The 14,094-nt window shown below is 54.1% G+C and overlaps 5 protein-coding genes across 5 annotated transcripts; 2 read left to right on the top strand and 3 right to left on the bottom strand.

Annotated features, from left to right (window-relative positions):
• Window positions 1-465: 465 nt before the first annotated feature.
• On the bottom strand, window positions 466-1,157 carry BDY24DRAFT_444840 (uncharacterized protein). The gene is made up of 2 exons (XM_076644881.1): window positions 804-1,157; window positions 466-729 (listed from the first exon to the last, which is right to left on the bottom strand). Exons 1-2 carry the CDS (start codon window positions 938-940, stop codon window positions 501-503), a joined length of 366 nt encoding a protein of 121 aa, XP_076492712.1. The 5' UTR covers window positions 941-1,157; the 3' UTR covers window positions 466-500.
• A 179-nt stretch (window positions 1,158-1,336) lies between these two features.
• NUP82 (linker nucleoporin NUP82) lies at window positions 1,337-4,790 on the top strand. Its single transcript, XM_076637963.1, has 8 exons — window positions 1,337-1,673; window positions 1,931-2,085; window positions 2,195-2,551; window positions 2,657-3,203; window positions 3,280-3,596; window positions 3,670-4,411; window positions 4,491-4,633; window positions 4,704-4,790. Exons 1-8 carry the CDS (start codon window positions 1,455-1,457, stop codon window positions 4,771-4,773), a joined length of 2,550 nt encoding a protein of 849 aa, XP_076492711.1. The 5' UTR covers window positions 1,337-1,454; the 3' UTR covers window positions 4,774-4,790.
• A 150-nt stretch (window positions 4,791-4,940) lies between these two features.
• On the bottom strand, window positions 4,941-8,547 carry BDY24DRAFT_444838 (sugar porter family MFS transporter; the record flags this gene model as incomplete). Its single annotated transcript, XM_076644880.1, has 21 exons — window positions 4,941-5,192; window positions 5,288-5,347; window positions 5,432-5,517; window positions 5,591-5,601; window positions 5,689-5,731; window positions 5,843-5,900; window positions 5,976-6,059; window positions 6,126-6,216; window positions 6,290-6,399; window positions 6,483-6,508; window positions 6,628-6,708; window positions 6,818-6,863; window positions 6,989-7,282; window positions 7,348-7,376; window positions 7,442-7,710; window positions 7,776-7,833; window positions 7,901-7,915; window positions 7,991-8,078; window positions 8,182-8,232; window positions 8,320-8,380; window positions 8,531-8,547. The coding sequence occupies 21 exons, from the start codon at window positions 8,545-8,547 to the stop codon at window positions 4,992-4,994; spliced, it is 1,779 nt and encodes a 592-aa protein (XP_076492710.1). The 3' UTR covers window positions 4,941-4,991.
• Window positions 8,548-9,030: 483 nt separating this feature from the next.
• BDY24DRAFT_444837 (PIG-H family GPI synthesis protein) lies at window positions 9,031-10,155 on the bottom strand. Its single transcript, XM_076644879.1, has 4 exons — window positions 9,800-10,155; window positions 9,626-9,704; window positions 9,337-9,542; window positions 9,031-9,250 (listed from the first exon to the last, which is right to left on the bottom strand). Exons 1-4 carry the CDS (start codon window positions 9,995-9,997, stop codon window positions 9,083-9,085), a joined length of 651 nt encoding a protein of 216 aa, XP_076492709.1. The 5' UTR covers window positions 9,998-10,155; the 3' UTR covers window positions 9,031-9,082.
• A 159-nt stretch (window positions 10,156-10,314) lies between these two features.
• BDY24DRAFT_345117 (ABC transporter transmembrane region-domain-containing protein) lies at window positions 10,315-14,068 on the top strand (the record flags this gene model as incomplete). Its single annotated transcript, XM_076637579.1, has 15 exons — window positions 10,315-10,704; window positions 10,832-11,181; window positions 11,227-11,402; window positions 11,492-11,757; window positions 11,836-11,932; window positions 12,023-12,227; window positions 12,312-12,334; window positions 12,411-12,523; window positions 12,676-12,741; window positions 12,839-13,058; window positions 13,128-13,145; window positions 13,220-13,470; window positions 13,613-13,792; window positions 13,860-13,977; window positions 14,043-14,068. Coding segments are annotated over 15 exons (2,499 nt in total), but the record flags the coding sequence as incomplete, so codon positions are not given.
• Between the last annotated feature and the right edge of the window lie 26 nt (window positions 14,069-14,094).

The following is a 14,094-nucleotide window of genomic DNA, read 5'->3' as shown; positions in this document are numbered from 1 at the left end:
TCAAGTAGGCAGGCGCATCAGGGTTTTCGGAACGGAAAGAAAGGAACAAAGGGAAGAGGGGGAGGGAGAGGGAGTTGGAGGGAGGACAAAGGAAGGGAGGAATCAAAGGGAGAACTGAGGCCGCGACCGATTTCGACAGGGGAAAGAGCCAAAGATGAGATGAGATGAGATGTTTTTGAGTGTTGAGAAGATTTTTTTTCGATTGGGAGCAGAGAGAGAAATGAGAGGCCTCTGGAAGGGTGAGTCCAGCTGCTGGAATATCTCGAAGGAGTCGAAAAGAGGGAGGAAGAGAAACAGCGACGCGTCGAGCGAGTCGCGACGTTCATCTCTCTCTCTTTCTCTCTCTCGCACCTGCTCTCTTTCTCTCGCTCCCGCCATCTCCTCTCTTTCCAAGCTCCGAACGCACACATAAAATCGTCTCTATACCATACCGTTCCGAAGCGAGTGAAAAAGACCTGCTTCTTCGCCCCTTCTGTCCCTCCCAACCTCTCCCTCGTCCCTCATCTAATCTTCTCCGGCACCTTGATCACCCCGTTCTTGCTCCTCTTCACCTCGTACCAAAGCTCCTCCTCCCCACCACCTTTCCCACCCATCGCCGCACTGGAAGAAGAAGACCTGCTCCTCACGGACGTCGTCGAGTGCGTCGTCGCGGCTTCATGAACGGGGACGTGGATCTGAGGAGGCGGTAGAGGGAGGGGATGTTTCGTGTGGGATCTTAACGGGGTGGCTCTTGAGGATAAGAATGAATTAAGGAGGAGGTTAGAGCTGGGAGATGAAGAAGAAGAAGAGAGGAAAGAACGAACGTCGGTGAAGTGAGTCGGAGAGGAGTCGGAGCCGGTCGTCGATTGGTGAGTTTGTTGGGAGGCGAGTGAGGTCGGAAGGTTTTTGGTTCCGAAGAGGTGGTTGGAGAGCTGCTGGAGGAAGAGGACGAGGAGAGCATATCGAAGGAAGGGAAGGGAAGGCGTTGACCTCGAAGGAATAGGGGATGTTGAACGACGACGGCGAGCGAGGGAGGACAGGTTGAGGGCAGTGGGAGGGAGACTTTCGGCCTGCGAAGGACAAAGAGGACTAAAGAACTGAGGCTTATGCTGAAGAGAGAGAGTGTTTTTGAGTTTCCTGAGAAGGAAGGGAGTCGTGGTTGAAGGTCAAGAGAGGAGAAGAGGGACAGGGGGGGAGGGAGGTGGGTGAGCTTTCGAGGGTTCGGTTTGGGTTGGGCATTGATTTGTGTCCGAGAAAAACCAAGCTAAACGGTTTAAGGCGACTTGAGCAGGCAGCATGCTATGATTCACTTGCCTCAACGAAAAAGAAAGATTCAAATGTTGTCCCTCCCGTGAACAAGGAAACCGAAACGGAAGAGAGCAGGCAGGAGCTTGGTGAGCTCGACGCTCCCTTCCTCTCCTCCTCCTCCTCCACAAACCCTCACCCTGCCTCCCTTCTTCGATCCCTCGCCCGCCATGTCGAACGACTCTTGGCTCTCGTCTCTGTCGAACCACGCCATCTTTACTCTCCCCTCGAACGAAGGGGAAGCCGAGTCTTCTTCTTCTTCGTCGTCCTCTGCAGCGAAGAGGAACACGATGGTCGTTCGAGGAGGAGATCTCATCGTTGCCGTCGGGAAGGAAGTGAGGATGTGTAATTTGGGAGATGTAAAGAGTGGTGGTAGAGCTGGTTACAAGGTGAGTCTTTCTTGGAATCTTTGCAGGAGATTGAGCGGTGACGGGAGGAGGGAAGGAAGGAGGAGAGGGAGGAGAGGTGGTGGACAGCAAGGAGTTGATCTCCTCGTCGTGCTCCGAGCTCTAGAGCTGTAAAAGCCTGATCAAGGAGCTCCAAAAGATTGTCTAGTGTAATATATATCACGCAACATCCCTTGGATCGAGTTCCTGGCTGTTCGTGGTCGTTTTGTTGACCTCGTTTCCTCCCTCCCTCCCTCCAGACGTTGAACACGCCGAACCTCACCTTCCCCATCCTCTCGCTCATCCCAAACCCTACCGGGAAGCTGCTTGCCGTAGTAGGAGCTCACCAACTCGTCGTACTCGTCCTTCCGAGACCAGGCTACATCAATCTCGTCGCTCCTCTCATCGAATGCAGGTTCGTTCCCCGAGCTCACCTCTCCTTCTCCTTCTTCTCTCTCTCTCCCTCTCAGCCCTCTCTCCTCAGCTGTAGCTGATCTCGTACTCCTCCTTCTTGTATTCTTCAGATCCATCCCGATAGGAGCCTACCACCACTCCCCATCTACTTCCTCAACACCCTCCCTCACCAAAGTCCTCTGGCACCCTTGGGGACAGAACGCTTCCTCCCTCCTCGTCCTCACCCTCGACGGTCTCCTTCGAGAGTACGACCCTCTTCAGGACGCAGAGGAACCTCAGCAGCTCGTATCGGTCGTTCCTCCACGAGAAGGTGGATCCAGGTGGATGTCAGCGGAGGAGCCTGGGGAGAGAGACGCTGTCAGCTTCTGTTTGGGTCGAGGGGAGGGAGATTGGGGAGCTCTCAGCGTTTACGCTTTGATGGGGAACGGAGACATCTATGGAGTCTGTCCTTTCTTACCGAAGAACGCGTGAGTGTTGTCTTTAACCTGTAGGAAGAAGGGAGGGAGGGGGAGCTTGTTTTCGGTTGAAGGAGCTTGAGCTCACCACACCTTCGCTTTCCTTCCTCTTCTCAGTCTCGTCCCCGAAGCCTACATTCGTTCCCTCTCCGCCTTCGCCTCCTCCAAACTATCCTACATCTCAACCCTACCAGCTCCTTCACCCTCTCAATCCCATTCCCCGGTTCGAACAACTCCAGCACCCTCCTTCCTCTCGACGCGCTACCAAGCTCAAACCGCCTTCCTTTCCTCCCTCCTCTCCCAAATCTCAGACGTCACCTCGTCCAACCCAACCTCCATGGAAGTCGACGACTCCTCGGAACCAGTCCTCGTGCATCCTCCTACCAGTGCAGGAAGCAGGAAACCTCTCGTTCAGGGTCCTTTCCTCTTCCAACCAGCACCGAGGGAGCTCGACGGAGACGACGTTCCCAGAGCGACGGATATCTTCTTGCTTGGAGCTGGAGGAGGAGTGAGAGGGTCGAGAAATGACGAGGAAGAAGAAGGAGGAGGGGACAAGGTTGGAAGGAAGAGCGAGATGACGGTGTTGGGACTGGTGTTCGAGGACGGGAAGGTGGATCTGTGCTTGGAGGTTGAGAAGATGGAGGGTCTTTGGGTTGGTCGACAGGTCAGTCTATCGCCCTCGAGTTTTTCCCCTTTCCGCTCTCGTGAACTGACTGGATCTTCTTACCTTCGCCTGGTAGGAAACCGTCCAATCGAATCCCGCTCTGGCAGTCTACGAAACCATCGACCTTAACATCCTCCCGAGCATCGAGTCTTCATCCTCCTCCCTCGACATTGATCCCACCGTCCTCGTCGATCCTCTGTACGACGACACCATCTACATCTACCACGCCTTCGGAGTTCACTGCATCGTTCTCAGGAAGTGGATGGACGCCTTAAGCGAAGCTTTGGCGATCACGGACGAGGAGAAGAGGGACATCGAGTTGGATCGCTTCTTTGGACGCGGGATCCAGTCAGAGGTTGTGATGGTTGTTGATACGAGATCCGAATCGGATGGGTCAGTCTATCGATTTCACCTTAGCAGTCCTTCAAGCGTTGCTGACCTCGTTCTCCCTTCCTCGGATCTACAGAACCTCCGCTCCCATCCATTCCGTCGCCATCATCTCTGACGTCTACCTCTCCTACTCCCTCCTCGCTCTCACCTCTTCCCTCCAGCAAGTCGGTCTCGAACTCTCCCTCCGAGTCGACTCTCCACCCTCACCCTCCCTCTCGCCAGCCAAACTCCCTTCCTCCCTCCCACCAACCCCCTCCGCCTCGTCGTCCTCCACCTCTCACTACATCTCCCTCCTCGGCGTCGAACCCTTCACCATCCCTCCCATCCTCGCCGACCGCTCAGGACTCCCGACCAAACCCCGCGTCGTCCTCCCTCAATCCAACGGCAAACCTCTCGAATCCATCTCTCCCGAGAACCTTCGTTTCCTCGGGAAAACCGTCCAATCCTTCCGATCCGACATCAGGGATACTCTCTCCGCTGGATCGACCGTTCAAGCTCGCCTCGACCTCCAACTCAAGGAGCTCGAACGTCAGCTGTCCAAGCTCGCTTCGGTGTCGGATATGGTTTCGGATCTGAGGGACGGGGAGGTCGGAGGGAAGGAAGGGTTGAGGAATCGAGTGGAGAGGGTGATGGAGACTCAGTCGGCCTTGATTGGAAGGGTGGACAAGGTGCTGCAGAAGCTGATGGATAATCATCAACCGATCCTGTCGGACTACGAGCAGAAGTGGTTTGGAGAGCTCGGGAGGATGAAGGAGGAGGTGGGGTTGCAGGTTGAGAGAGCGGTGGAAGGCGGGGGGTTGAAGGCGAGAACGGCTTTGGCACGTCTTTATTTTTCTCCCCTCGCTCGTTGAGAGTTCGTTTCGCTGACCTCTAACTCGTCTTCGTGAATTTAATCAGCTCGAGAACCACCTCCAGATCCTTCGACCGAAACTGGAGGAGCTGGCGAGGAACGACGCGGATCGAGCGCAGGAGAAGAAGAAGCAGTCGGCGGCGTTGGGGAAGCATCAGCTCGCGAGACTGGAACAGCAACTTGCTGCTGAGTGAGTTTAACGTCTCACTGTTGAGTTCCTTCGGATCGTAGAGCGCTGACCTCGTTGTTGGTTCATTCAGATCGAAACTCATCGCGTCGGTCACCAAGAAGCTTGACGACCTCTCCGTTAAGGCAGATTCTCTGAAATGATCTGATGCTTCTTCTTGAATCTACCTTTCATCTGCGAGGAAGCGTCCTTCCTAACTGTCTCGGTTCGAGCGCTCTTCGTTGGATCTCAAAGCGTCTCGACGGGGTCTTTCGTCTTCGTCTCGCTGCCCCAGCTGACCGTCGGTCTACGTAAAATACCGCTGGAAAAAGGGCACTCAATTCATCATCCGAGATAAAGATATCTATATCAATTCAAGAGTCTAACTCCTCCTGTTCCTCTCCTCCTCCTCTTCCTCCTGCTCCGTGAAATCCCTCCTCCCGTGCTCGACGTGCTCCGTCTCGTCCTTGAGTCCGTCCTTGCTGTCGTATCCTTTCCTCTCTCGAAGGGAGTCGGCGTAAGCGGCCTCGGGGTCGTGAGCTTGCTCGTCGGCGTGGATTCGTCGAGGGAGGTCGTTGGCGATCTGAGGAGGGACGAAACGGAGAGAGGAGACGCGTCAGGGAGGATTTTTTGAGAGTGAGAGGGCGAACGAGAGAAGACGAAATGCCCGAGACGAACCTTGACGACATCCCAGGGAGTCTTGGGGTTCGAGTGAAGGAAGATTTCGTCGATTTCCTCCTGCGGAAAGATACCGAAATCGAGGGAGGGACGACAGGTCAGCGTTCGAACGAGTGTCGAGAAGGGGAAAGGAAAAGGACGAACGAGGGATCGATGAGCGGTTTCGGGGTAGAGGAGATAGACCGTGGGAATCATCAGGAAGTTGATGCATGCGAAGACCGTGTACGTGTCTGCAGAATAGAGGAAGACGTCAGCGAGTTGCGAAGAGAGGCGAGAGGAACGTCCGAGGGAGAGCCCACTCACAGTATCCGATTCTGGATGAGGGAAAACATAGGTACGGAATGAATAGATCAGCCTTGGTGGGTTCGAAGTGTAGATCAAAAGGAGGGGTTGCGACTTACGAGTCGAAGGCGATGGGCGTGATGAGGACAACCATGAAGTTGACTGAAGAGGGAGAAGACGAATAGCAGGATCGAGAGGTCAGCTCCCATTCACCAAAGCAGCAGGGTAGCCGTTTGAAGCAGAAGAGCTTGAGAAACGATTCAAACCACTCACAGACCCAGTTGGCTGCTGTTGAGATACCGGCTGATGGGGCTCGGATTCGAAGGGAGACCTGGCGAAAGGGAGGGAGCGACGCGTCGAAATCAGCTCAGAGATCGAAGGAGACTTGACTTGGGATTCTACTCACAATTTCAGCAGGATATAGCCACGTCATTCCGAGCCATCCGACGGCGAAGAAACTGTTGAACGCGAATAGCAGTATAGCAGCAACCTACGAGGATAAACGAAGAAGAGACGCGTCGAGATTAGTAACGCTCAGTTTCCCCTCCCTCGAAACGAGAAAACTCAGGCTACTCGCAATTCCGGCCGCCGAGTTATCTTGTCCAGGATAGGGGAGGGCGTCCGTCTTGGCCGCCAGGTAGGTCGTGCTAGTTTCGAAAGGTTGGAAGTCAGTCAAAGTCTCCAGAACGACAAAACTCAGCGGAGAGAGAAATAGCTCACATCGTAAGGAGAGCCATGGATCCAGCCTGTCCAGCAGCTCCGATAAGCATGAGCTTTCTTCGTCCTACTCTCTCGATGAGGAAGACGGCGATGAAGGAGGCGAGGAAGTACTGGGTGAAACGACGAAGGTCGAGAGGATCGGACGGAAGTCAGCATCAACTTGGACGCTCACTCGTTTGCAATGTATGCTCACTTCAGTTCCGTTCGCGGCAGCCAGGACTTCGAGTGATAATTTCGAGGAAAAGCAAGGAGAAGATGAAGCGAGAGCGGTAGGCGTCAGTGAACAGAGGGACGGGAGGGGAGGAGGAAAGGAAAGGAAAGAAGACGACGAGGCTCACTCTTCGAGTTGAGAGGAGAGAGTCCGATGGAGGTCTCGTAGATGGTAGCAGCATAATAGGTGATCAAGTTGATTCCGGTGACTGTGGGAAGGGAGGGAGGTTAGCTCCGGACCTTGGGAAAGAATCGACTCGCTTCGAGATCGACGCGTCTGACGTTTCCCACGTCTCCTTACGGCCTGAGCGAACTTACTTTGCTGCATGACCTGAGCCCAGAATCCAAGGCAAGCTCGATGGAACTATAGGAAGAAAGGAATGGGAACGGATCATCAGAACGAGAACCGAAAGAAAGAAGAAGCGTGAGTAGACCTTCGACGCGTCGATCCAGAAGATGTACGGGCAGGAGCGTGGAGAAGTGACTCACGTGTTTCTCTTTCCCCTGCGTGAAGATATCCTTAACAGCTCCTCCTTCGACCAGGGGAAGTGTTGCTCTGATCTCCTCCACTTGTAGGATGACTGCAGGATTGTCAACCTCAACGTCCGCCAAAGCTGCGAAAACCTCTCTAGCTTCTTCGAGTCGTCCCTTTTTTACCAGCCATCGAGGAGACTCGGGAAGTTGGAGAACCGTCGCCATGAGGATGATGGAGAAGACCATTTGGAAGGCGATGGGGAATCGGAAGGAGGCCTCTCCAGGGACGAAGAAGAAGGCGAAGTCGAGCTGGAGGGGAGGAGGAAGTCAGCGCTCAGTACTTTCGTTTCATCGAAGATCTGGTCGTTACTGACCCAATAACTGATACAGATTCCAGCGGTAACTTAATTGAGAAGAGAGATGGTCAGCTCAAGCGCGCAGACGGAAACCAACCGGTCGAAAACTCACTCAAAGCTCCCTCGATCATGACCAAGTACCCTCGGTCCTCTGCTTTCGCACACTCAGATTGCCAGACCGGAACCGAAGCAGTGATGAATCCGTTTCCGAAACCAGTGACCTGCAAGAAGGGGAAGAAGGAGGTCAGCAAGACGCGACTCGGATTCAAACGACGAACGAGGAAACTCCCGATCCGACCGACGATGAACACGGGCAGCCCAAATGCGGCAGTTTGAATAATAGCTCCAGCCGTCATGACCGCTGCACCGAAGAAGATAACCCTGAAAGAAGGACGAGATAAGTCAGAAGAAGAAACGAATGAGGGCGACGCGACGCCGAAACTCACTTCTTCCTCCCGAATCGATCTCCCGCCCAGATCGTGGTGAGAGCTCCAGCCATGCAACCTTTGAAGCGAGCGAGGCATAGAAATCAGCTAACGTCGTCCAAAGAAAAATGAAGATAGGGGCGAACCGATCTCGTAGATGGCTGAAAACCCAAGGGAGAGAAGATGTGAGCGTTTGTTCCTCTCGGCTCGAAGATAGAAACGTGAGAGGAGCTCACCGACAGACACCCCTTGAATTCGAGAGTTCATGGTCTTTTCAGCTCCTCCCGTGTTTACTGTATCCATCTCGGGATAGACTCTGACGAACTGAAGGAGGAAAGAGGAGAAGGTCAGCTTCGATCGGTCGGACGCGCGATGAGCCCTTTCTCGCCTGATATTTGAGATGAGAAGAAGAGTAAATGCGACTCACTTCATCGAGAGTCAAAAGACCTCCCATCACACCCTGGTCGTATCCAAAGAGCTGAGACGGGCAACAACGGCAATTCAGCGACTGACAGGGAACTTGGGAAGGTCGCAAGAGCTCATCGTCGTCGAGGTGAAGACTCACTAAAAATCCAAGTCCTGCAATCGTAGCGATGGCTCGGTTGAGGCTTTTTCCTCTGAATCCACTTTGAGGGAGGTCGAAATAATGCGAAGTGGGCACGATGAGAGGGAAGAGAAAAGGAAAGGAGGAGGAGTTCAGCCCTCGATTCAACGTCGAAGTTCCGAATCCTCTACGAGAAGCGAAGCGAACTCCAAAGAGCCTTCGTTCAACTCACTAGTAAGGTTTTCCCATCTTGAAAGGTTGTAGTAGTTGTAAGTCGTCTTGAGAGGTCGTGGGAGGGATTGTTGTCGTTGAGGAGGAGAAAGGAAGAAAGGGCCGGTCGTTCATCGAGCCGCAGATCGCTAACCAAGGTCAGGTTCGACGGCCTTTCAGCCGGCATCTTTCCCGTCATGATGAAGAGGTCCGGTTCGAGCTGATGAAGTTCTGCCGTCTCCTCCTTGGCCATCGACGTCGGCGTTCAATCGAGGAAGCAGTTCTTCCAGCGAGGAGGAAAGGAGCGAGGTCCGCGTCGGATGTGGGCGGAGATCGACGCGTCGTGGTTTAGATCCTGTTCGGATGAACGAGCGAGGGAAGAGGAAAAGAGGAGCAGGTCTGGCAGCTACAGCAACGACGGACGTATTAAAGAGTAGTCGCGTTCCCGCTGTGAGTCCCCAAATGCGAGAGAGGGAAGTTCCGAAAGAAGTCCAACAACGTCGAGCTCTCATGTTCTCTTTCCACCCGCCCTTCTTTATCTCAGGAGGAACGGGGTCGAAGAAGAAGGAGGAACTCAATATATACTGCTCCCAATTCCTCCTCCGACTCCAGCACCGTTCCTCAGACGACCCTCCTCGTCTTCTCCTAGCTCTTCCCTCTCCTCCTCGTCGAACTCGTCAAACAGGATCTCCCTGATTCCGTGGTAGACCTCGATCAGCATTGTCGTCCTAGGCATCGTTTCCTGAACATCACAGCACATCCCGAGAAAGAAAGGAGTCAGGCCTCTCGAAGGTCTTGGATCCAGAAAAGACGAAAGCGAGAGCTCACCTCGAACACCACCACACTCTCCTCCCTTCCCTTCCTCAGCACGCAAAGATACCCAACGACGGCCCACCTCCTCAGTCCTTCGTTGATGCACACGTCAATAACCTCATCGAGAGGAATCATCCTCTGCGTTGTGGTAGTGGAGAAGAGGAGCCGAGCGTGTCGAGTCTTGAGGAGAAGACCGAGGGAGGGAAGGGGGGTGATGGACTCTGAAGGCAGAGAGGGGAGGAAGGGTAGAAAAATGAGCTTGATTCAATCGAAAAGAGTCGGAAAGTAAAGACGGGGTACTAACCTGATAGTAGAGCCTTGAAGGTGAGTAGATGGAGTAGAAGGAGAGCTATACCGAGGAGGGGAAGAAGGAAAGACCAGCTCTGGAGAAGAAGGGGAGGAGAAGGGAGGAGGAAGGTGATGAGCTCTCAGTCTCGTAAATCCATCTCCACGCATCTGAAGATACGTTCAAGCTTACCTGATCCCTCAAACTTCTGAACCCTACCTCTTTCAAGAGATCTAGATGAATCCTGCTGGCTAACGAGGCGATCCCTCCGAGGACGAGACCCAAACGAAAGAGTCGACCTGAGCTAGTCGAAGCATTGGCAGGGCTGACGATGAACTCGGTAAGGTGAGGGAGAGGGTGATGGATGGAGAGTCGAGGAGGGGGACTCATGTCATCCTGCGAGGGTTGTTGCTGGTGTAGAACTGCAGTTCTGGAGGAGATGGACGTTGGGGAGAGAAGGAGGGAAGAGGACAGCGCTCGACGACGAACTTGGGGCTCAAATTCGAGAAGGAGAGAATTTGTTCGCTTCTCAAAAATAGTTCTCACGCCCTTGCCCTCAGCTTTTGTCTCACCATGAAAAAAAGTCACTAAAAGAGCGCTCTGTCAGCACGGTTAAATCCGTCGGCTCGACCGAGTCGCCCTTTTTCTCCCTTCCTTCCCTCAACGCCCACCCCCTGCTCTTTCACTCAGAAGAACAGAAGGAAGAGATGGACTACCTCTCTCAGTCCTCGTTAGGAATCGACATTCATCTCCTCACAACCTCCTTCATCAAGGCAGCGGCCAACCTCTCCTCCTCTTCAGCCTCCACCTCGACGTCCTCCTCCTCCTCCCTTTCCTCCCGATCGCTCTTCCTCTCCTCCTCCTCCACCTCGCATCACCCCAAGCAGCCTTCCTCTCTCTGTTACGAACGAGAGGGATGGGGACCCTACTCTTCTCTGCGTGATACCGACCTCACTCCTTGCTTCGAGTCGAGTGTCCTCCTCGTCCCGACGCTGTTCCTCCTCGTCCTCGGAAGCCTTGCAGTCCTCTGGCTGGCTAAGAAGGAGAAGAGGGTCAGAGCAGGACTGTCGAGTGCCAGAGTGCTTTGGTGGAAGATCGTGAGTACAAATAAATTCTTCCCAGGTCGGTGGTGGTCTCCCGTTGCTATAGACGAATTCGAGCTCATTCCCTCCTTCCTCTTCCTCTTCCTGGCCTTCCCTCCGTCCTCTTCCCAAAACAAACAAGGCCATTCTCGCCCTCCTCGTAGGATTCGCTATCCCAAACTTGGTCTTTACCTCCCTCGATGCACTCTCGAAATCCATCCCCCTCCTCTCCATCGATCCAATCTCCTCCCTCTTCATCCTCCTGGCTTCAGCCTTCGCTATCCCTCTCACCTACTTCAACGACACCCGAGCTCGTCGCTCGTCGGACATCCTCCTCGTCTTCTGGACGGTCCTCCTGGTTCTCTCCATTCCTCGACTCCGAACTCTCCTCCTCATCGGCTACGTCTCGAAACCTCTGGTCGCCAACGAGGTCGGAATCTTCGCGACCTACCTCGCCTTCGTCGTCGTCGGAGCCGGGTCGTTCGCTTTGGAGTGCATGGGACCTGAATGGAAGGGATTCTGGAAGGACGAAGGAAGGATCGTACTCGACGAGGACGAGGAGGAGAGGAATCCCAAGGCTGAGAAGGACGAGACGAGGCAGGAGAACCCATCCCTCACAGCCAACATCTTCTCTCTCATTACCTTCTCCTGGATGACACCTCTGATGAAGACTGGGGCGAGTCGGTTCATCGACGAGGATGATATATTCGACCGTCAGTCCCGCCTCAGCGTCGTTCTCGAGACCCTTGCGTCGAATCGAGTTGAGCTGAATTCTCCTTTCCTCGTTTTCATCGCTCATCAGTCAACCCTACGGATCAAGCAGACGTCCTTGGACAGAGACTTGCCAAGAACTGGGCTCTCTCTCGAATCCGAGCTCACTCCAAATCGACCGAGAAGAAGCAGGTCAAACCCTCGCTCTTCATCGCCCTCGTCAAGAGCTTCGGTGGGCCCTACCTCACGGCTTCCCTCCTCAAGCTCACCAACGACTGCCTGTCCTTCGCTCAACCCCAACTTCTCAGGCTCCTGCTCAAGTTCGTCGCCAGTTACAGGACCGAGACTCCCGATCCTGTGAGTCGTCGAACCGCAGACGCGTCGAGTTGGAGCTCGAAGCTGACTCGTGTTTCAACGCCTCTATCTTCCCTTCAGGCCATCCGAGGAATCGTCATCGCTTCAGTCATGTTCGGAGCCGCTCTTCTTCAGACTGCTCTCCTGCATCAGTACTTCGATCGAGCTTTCACGACCGGTGAGTCTCGCTGCCGCGTCCTCTTCTTTACTCCAGATCTCCAACCGATCATCGTTTCTCCCTTTCTCTCCTTGTTCCGTCTGTGAACAGGTATGAGAGTCAAGGCTGGAATCATCACCCTCCTTTACGAAAAGGCCCTCGTCCTCTCCAACAGCGAGAAGGCAGGTCGAACGACCGGTGACATCGTGAACCTTCAGTCCGTGGATGCCCTTCGTCTCGCCGATCTCTGCCAGTACGGTCAGATGGTCTGGAGTGGGCCTGTCCAGATCACTCTCGCCTTTGTGTCGCTGTACAAGTGAGTCGTCGATCGGGTTTCTTTCGTCGGTCGACGCGCTTTTCGCTGACCCCTCCCCCTCATCTTCCGTTGCCTCCCGATCAGCCTCCTCGGATGGCCTGCATTCTGTAAGCTGAATCAAATCCTTCAGACTCGTCTTCCGATCTTGAAAAGCTGACTCTTCCTCCCATCTCTCTTCTTCAGGCGGAGTCGCTGTCATGGTCGTCTCCCTCCCTCTCAACGCTTCGATAGCTCGATACCAGAAGAAGCTCCAGGTTCGACAGATGAAGATCAAGGACAAGAGAACGAGGCTCATGGTTCGTTCGAGCGACCTCGCCTGCTCATCGCTCTCGTGCTCTTCTCGGAATCTAAACTGACGCGACTCGTCTCCTTTTCTTCCCCTTCTTCGTCTCTTTCTCTCCGTCACATCCTATCACCACCTCTTTCAAACCTTTCACGATAACAACAGAACGAGATTCTCAGCAACATCAAGTCCATCAAGCTCTACGCCTGGGAGAAGGCCTTCTCGGAGAAGGTTCGTCGTCCTTCGCCTCGTTCTGTCGTTCCCGTTCTCTCCCACTTCGTCGAAGTCTAATCTACCCCCCTCGTCTCTCCATCTGCTCTTATATTAGGTTCTCGATGTTAGGAACTCGCTCGAGCTCATGATGATCAAGAGGATAGGGGTCGTCAACGCCATCTCCAACTTCTTCTGGGCCAGCACTCCCTTCATGGTCGCTTTCGCTACTTTCGCCTCTTACGCCTATACCAGCGACAAAGCTTTGACCAGCGACATCATCTTCCCGGCTATCTCCCTCTTCACTCTTCTTCAATTCCCGCTCGCTATGTTCTCGAGTGAGCTCACGTCCTCTTTCGTAGCTCTCCCGCTTCCGATCTAACGTGTCTTCTTCTTTCTCTCTTCAGTGATCATCTCATCCATCAGTAGGTCCACTTCCCTCTCCTCGTCGTGGGCTCACGTCTGACGCCTCTTCACCCTTCTTCATCTCTGCCTCCAGTTGAAGCCATCGTCTCCGAAGGTCGACTCGTTAGCTTCCTCGACGCTGAAGAGCTCCAGTCCGACGCTCGAACCGTCATCGATACTTTCGCCGAGGGAAACGAGCCCAGGAAGGGGGACGAACTCATCTCGGTGAAGAACGGATCCTTCAAATGGGCGGAGAAAGCTGAGGAACCCACTCTTCAAGGAATCAACCTCTCCGTCAAGAAAGGAGAGCTCGTTGCGTTGCTCGGAAGGGTCGGAGATGGAAAGGTGAGTCTTGAACGAGCCTTCGCTTTATTCTGAGAACTCCCATAGGGGAGGACTTCGAGACTAGCCTTCGTTTCGACTTCGACTTCGGCGCGTCGCTCGAGGAGGTCTGGAAACTGATTCCTTTGCTTTCGGTATCGCACAGACTAGTCTCCTCGCTGCTCTTCTTGGAGAGATGACTCGATCCTCTGGAGAAGTCACCATTCGAGGCAAGGTCGCCTACTTCTCTCAGCAGTCGTGGGTCCTCTCAGCGACGGTCAAGGAGAACATCGTCTTCGGTCACGCCTACGACCACGACTTCTACCTTCGAGTCCTCGACGCTTGCGTGAGTTTCGTCTGCACTGCCTGGTCATCTTCTCGTACTAACTCAGCTTCTGGTCGTGTTTCTATAGGCCCTCGGTCCTGATCTCGCCATCCTCTCTCAAGGAGATCTCACGGAGGTCGGAGAGAAGGGAGTTTCGCTCAGTGGAGGACAGAAGGCGAGGATCGCTCTTGCGCGTTGTGTATATGGTCAGTTGAATTTGCCTTGATGCCGCTCTCGAACTGTGACTGAAAACCTCAATTTTTTCCTTCAGCTCGTGCCGACATCTACCTCCTCGACGGTCCGTTCTTCTCTCCCCCTCTCTT

The sequence above is a fragment of the Mrakia frigida genome (assembly GCF_051309035.1).
Source record: "Mrakia frigida strain ATCC 22029 unplaced genomic scaffold BDY24scaffold_43, whole genome shotgun sequence".
In the NCBI taxonomy this organism is placed as follows: Eukaryota; Fungi; Basidiomycota; class Tremellomycetes; order Cystofilobasidiales; family Mrakiaceae; genus Mrakia; species Mrakia frigida.
The sequence above is the reverse complement of the archived record's forward strand: the minus strand, read 5'-3'. Positions and strand labels throughout refer to the sequence as shown.

Excerpts from the sequence above, each read along its gene's own strand:
- BDY24DRAFT_444840 (XM_076644881.1), bottom strand. The coding sequence starts at position 940 with ATGCTCTCCTCGTCCTCTTCCTCCAGCAGCTCTCCAACCACCTCTTCG. Across the intron at positions 730-803 it reads CTCCGACTCACTTCACCGAC|AGCCACCCCGTTAAGATCCC; the intron begins GTTCGTTCTTTC and ends CTTATCCTCAAG.
- NUP82 (XM_076637963.1), top strand. The coding sequence starts at position 1,455 with ATGTCGAACGACTCTTGGCTCTCGTCTCTGTCGAACCACGCCATCTTT. Across the intron at positions 1,674-1,930 it reads GTGGTAGAGCTGGTTACAAG|ACGTTGAACACGCCGAACCT; the intron begins GTGAGTCTTTCT and ends CCCTCCCTCCAG. Across the intron at positions 2,552-2,656 it reads CCTTTCTTACCGAAGAACGC|TCTCGTCCCCGAAGCCTACA; the intron begins GTGAGTGTTGTC and ends TCCTCTTCTCAG.
- BDY24DRAFT_444837 (XM_076644879.1), bottom strand. The coding sequence starts at position 9,997 with ATGAGTCCCCCTCCTCGACTCTCCATCCATCACCCTCTCCCTCACCTT. Across the intron at positions 9,705-9,799 it reads TCAGAAGTTTGAGGGATCAG|AGCTGGTCTTTCCTTCTTCC; the intron begins GTAAGCTTGAAC and ends CTTCTTCTCCAG. Across the intron at positions 9,543-9,625 it reads CTTCAAGGCTCTACTATCAG|AGTCCATCACCCCCCTTCCC; the intron begins GTTAGTACCCCG and ends CTCTGCCTTCAG.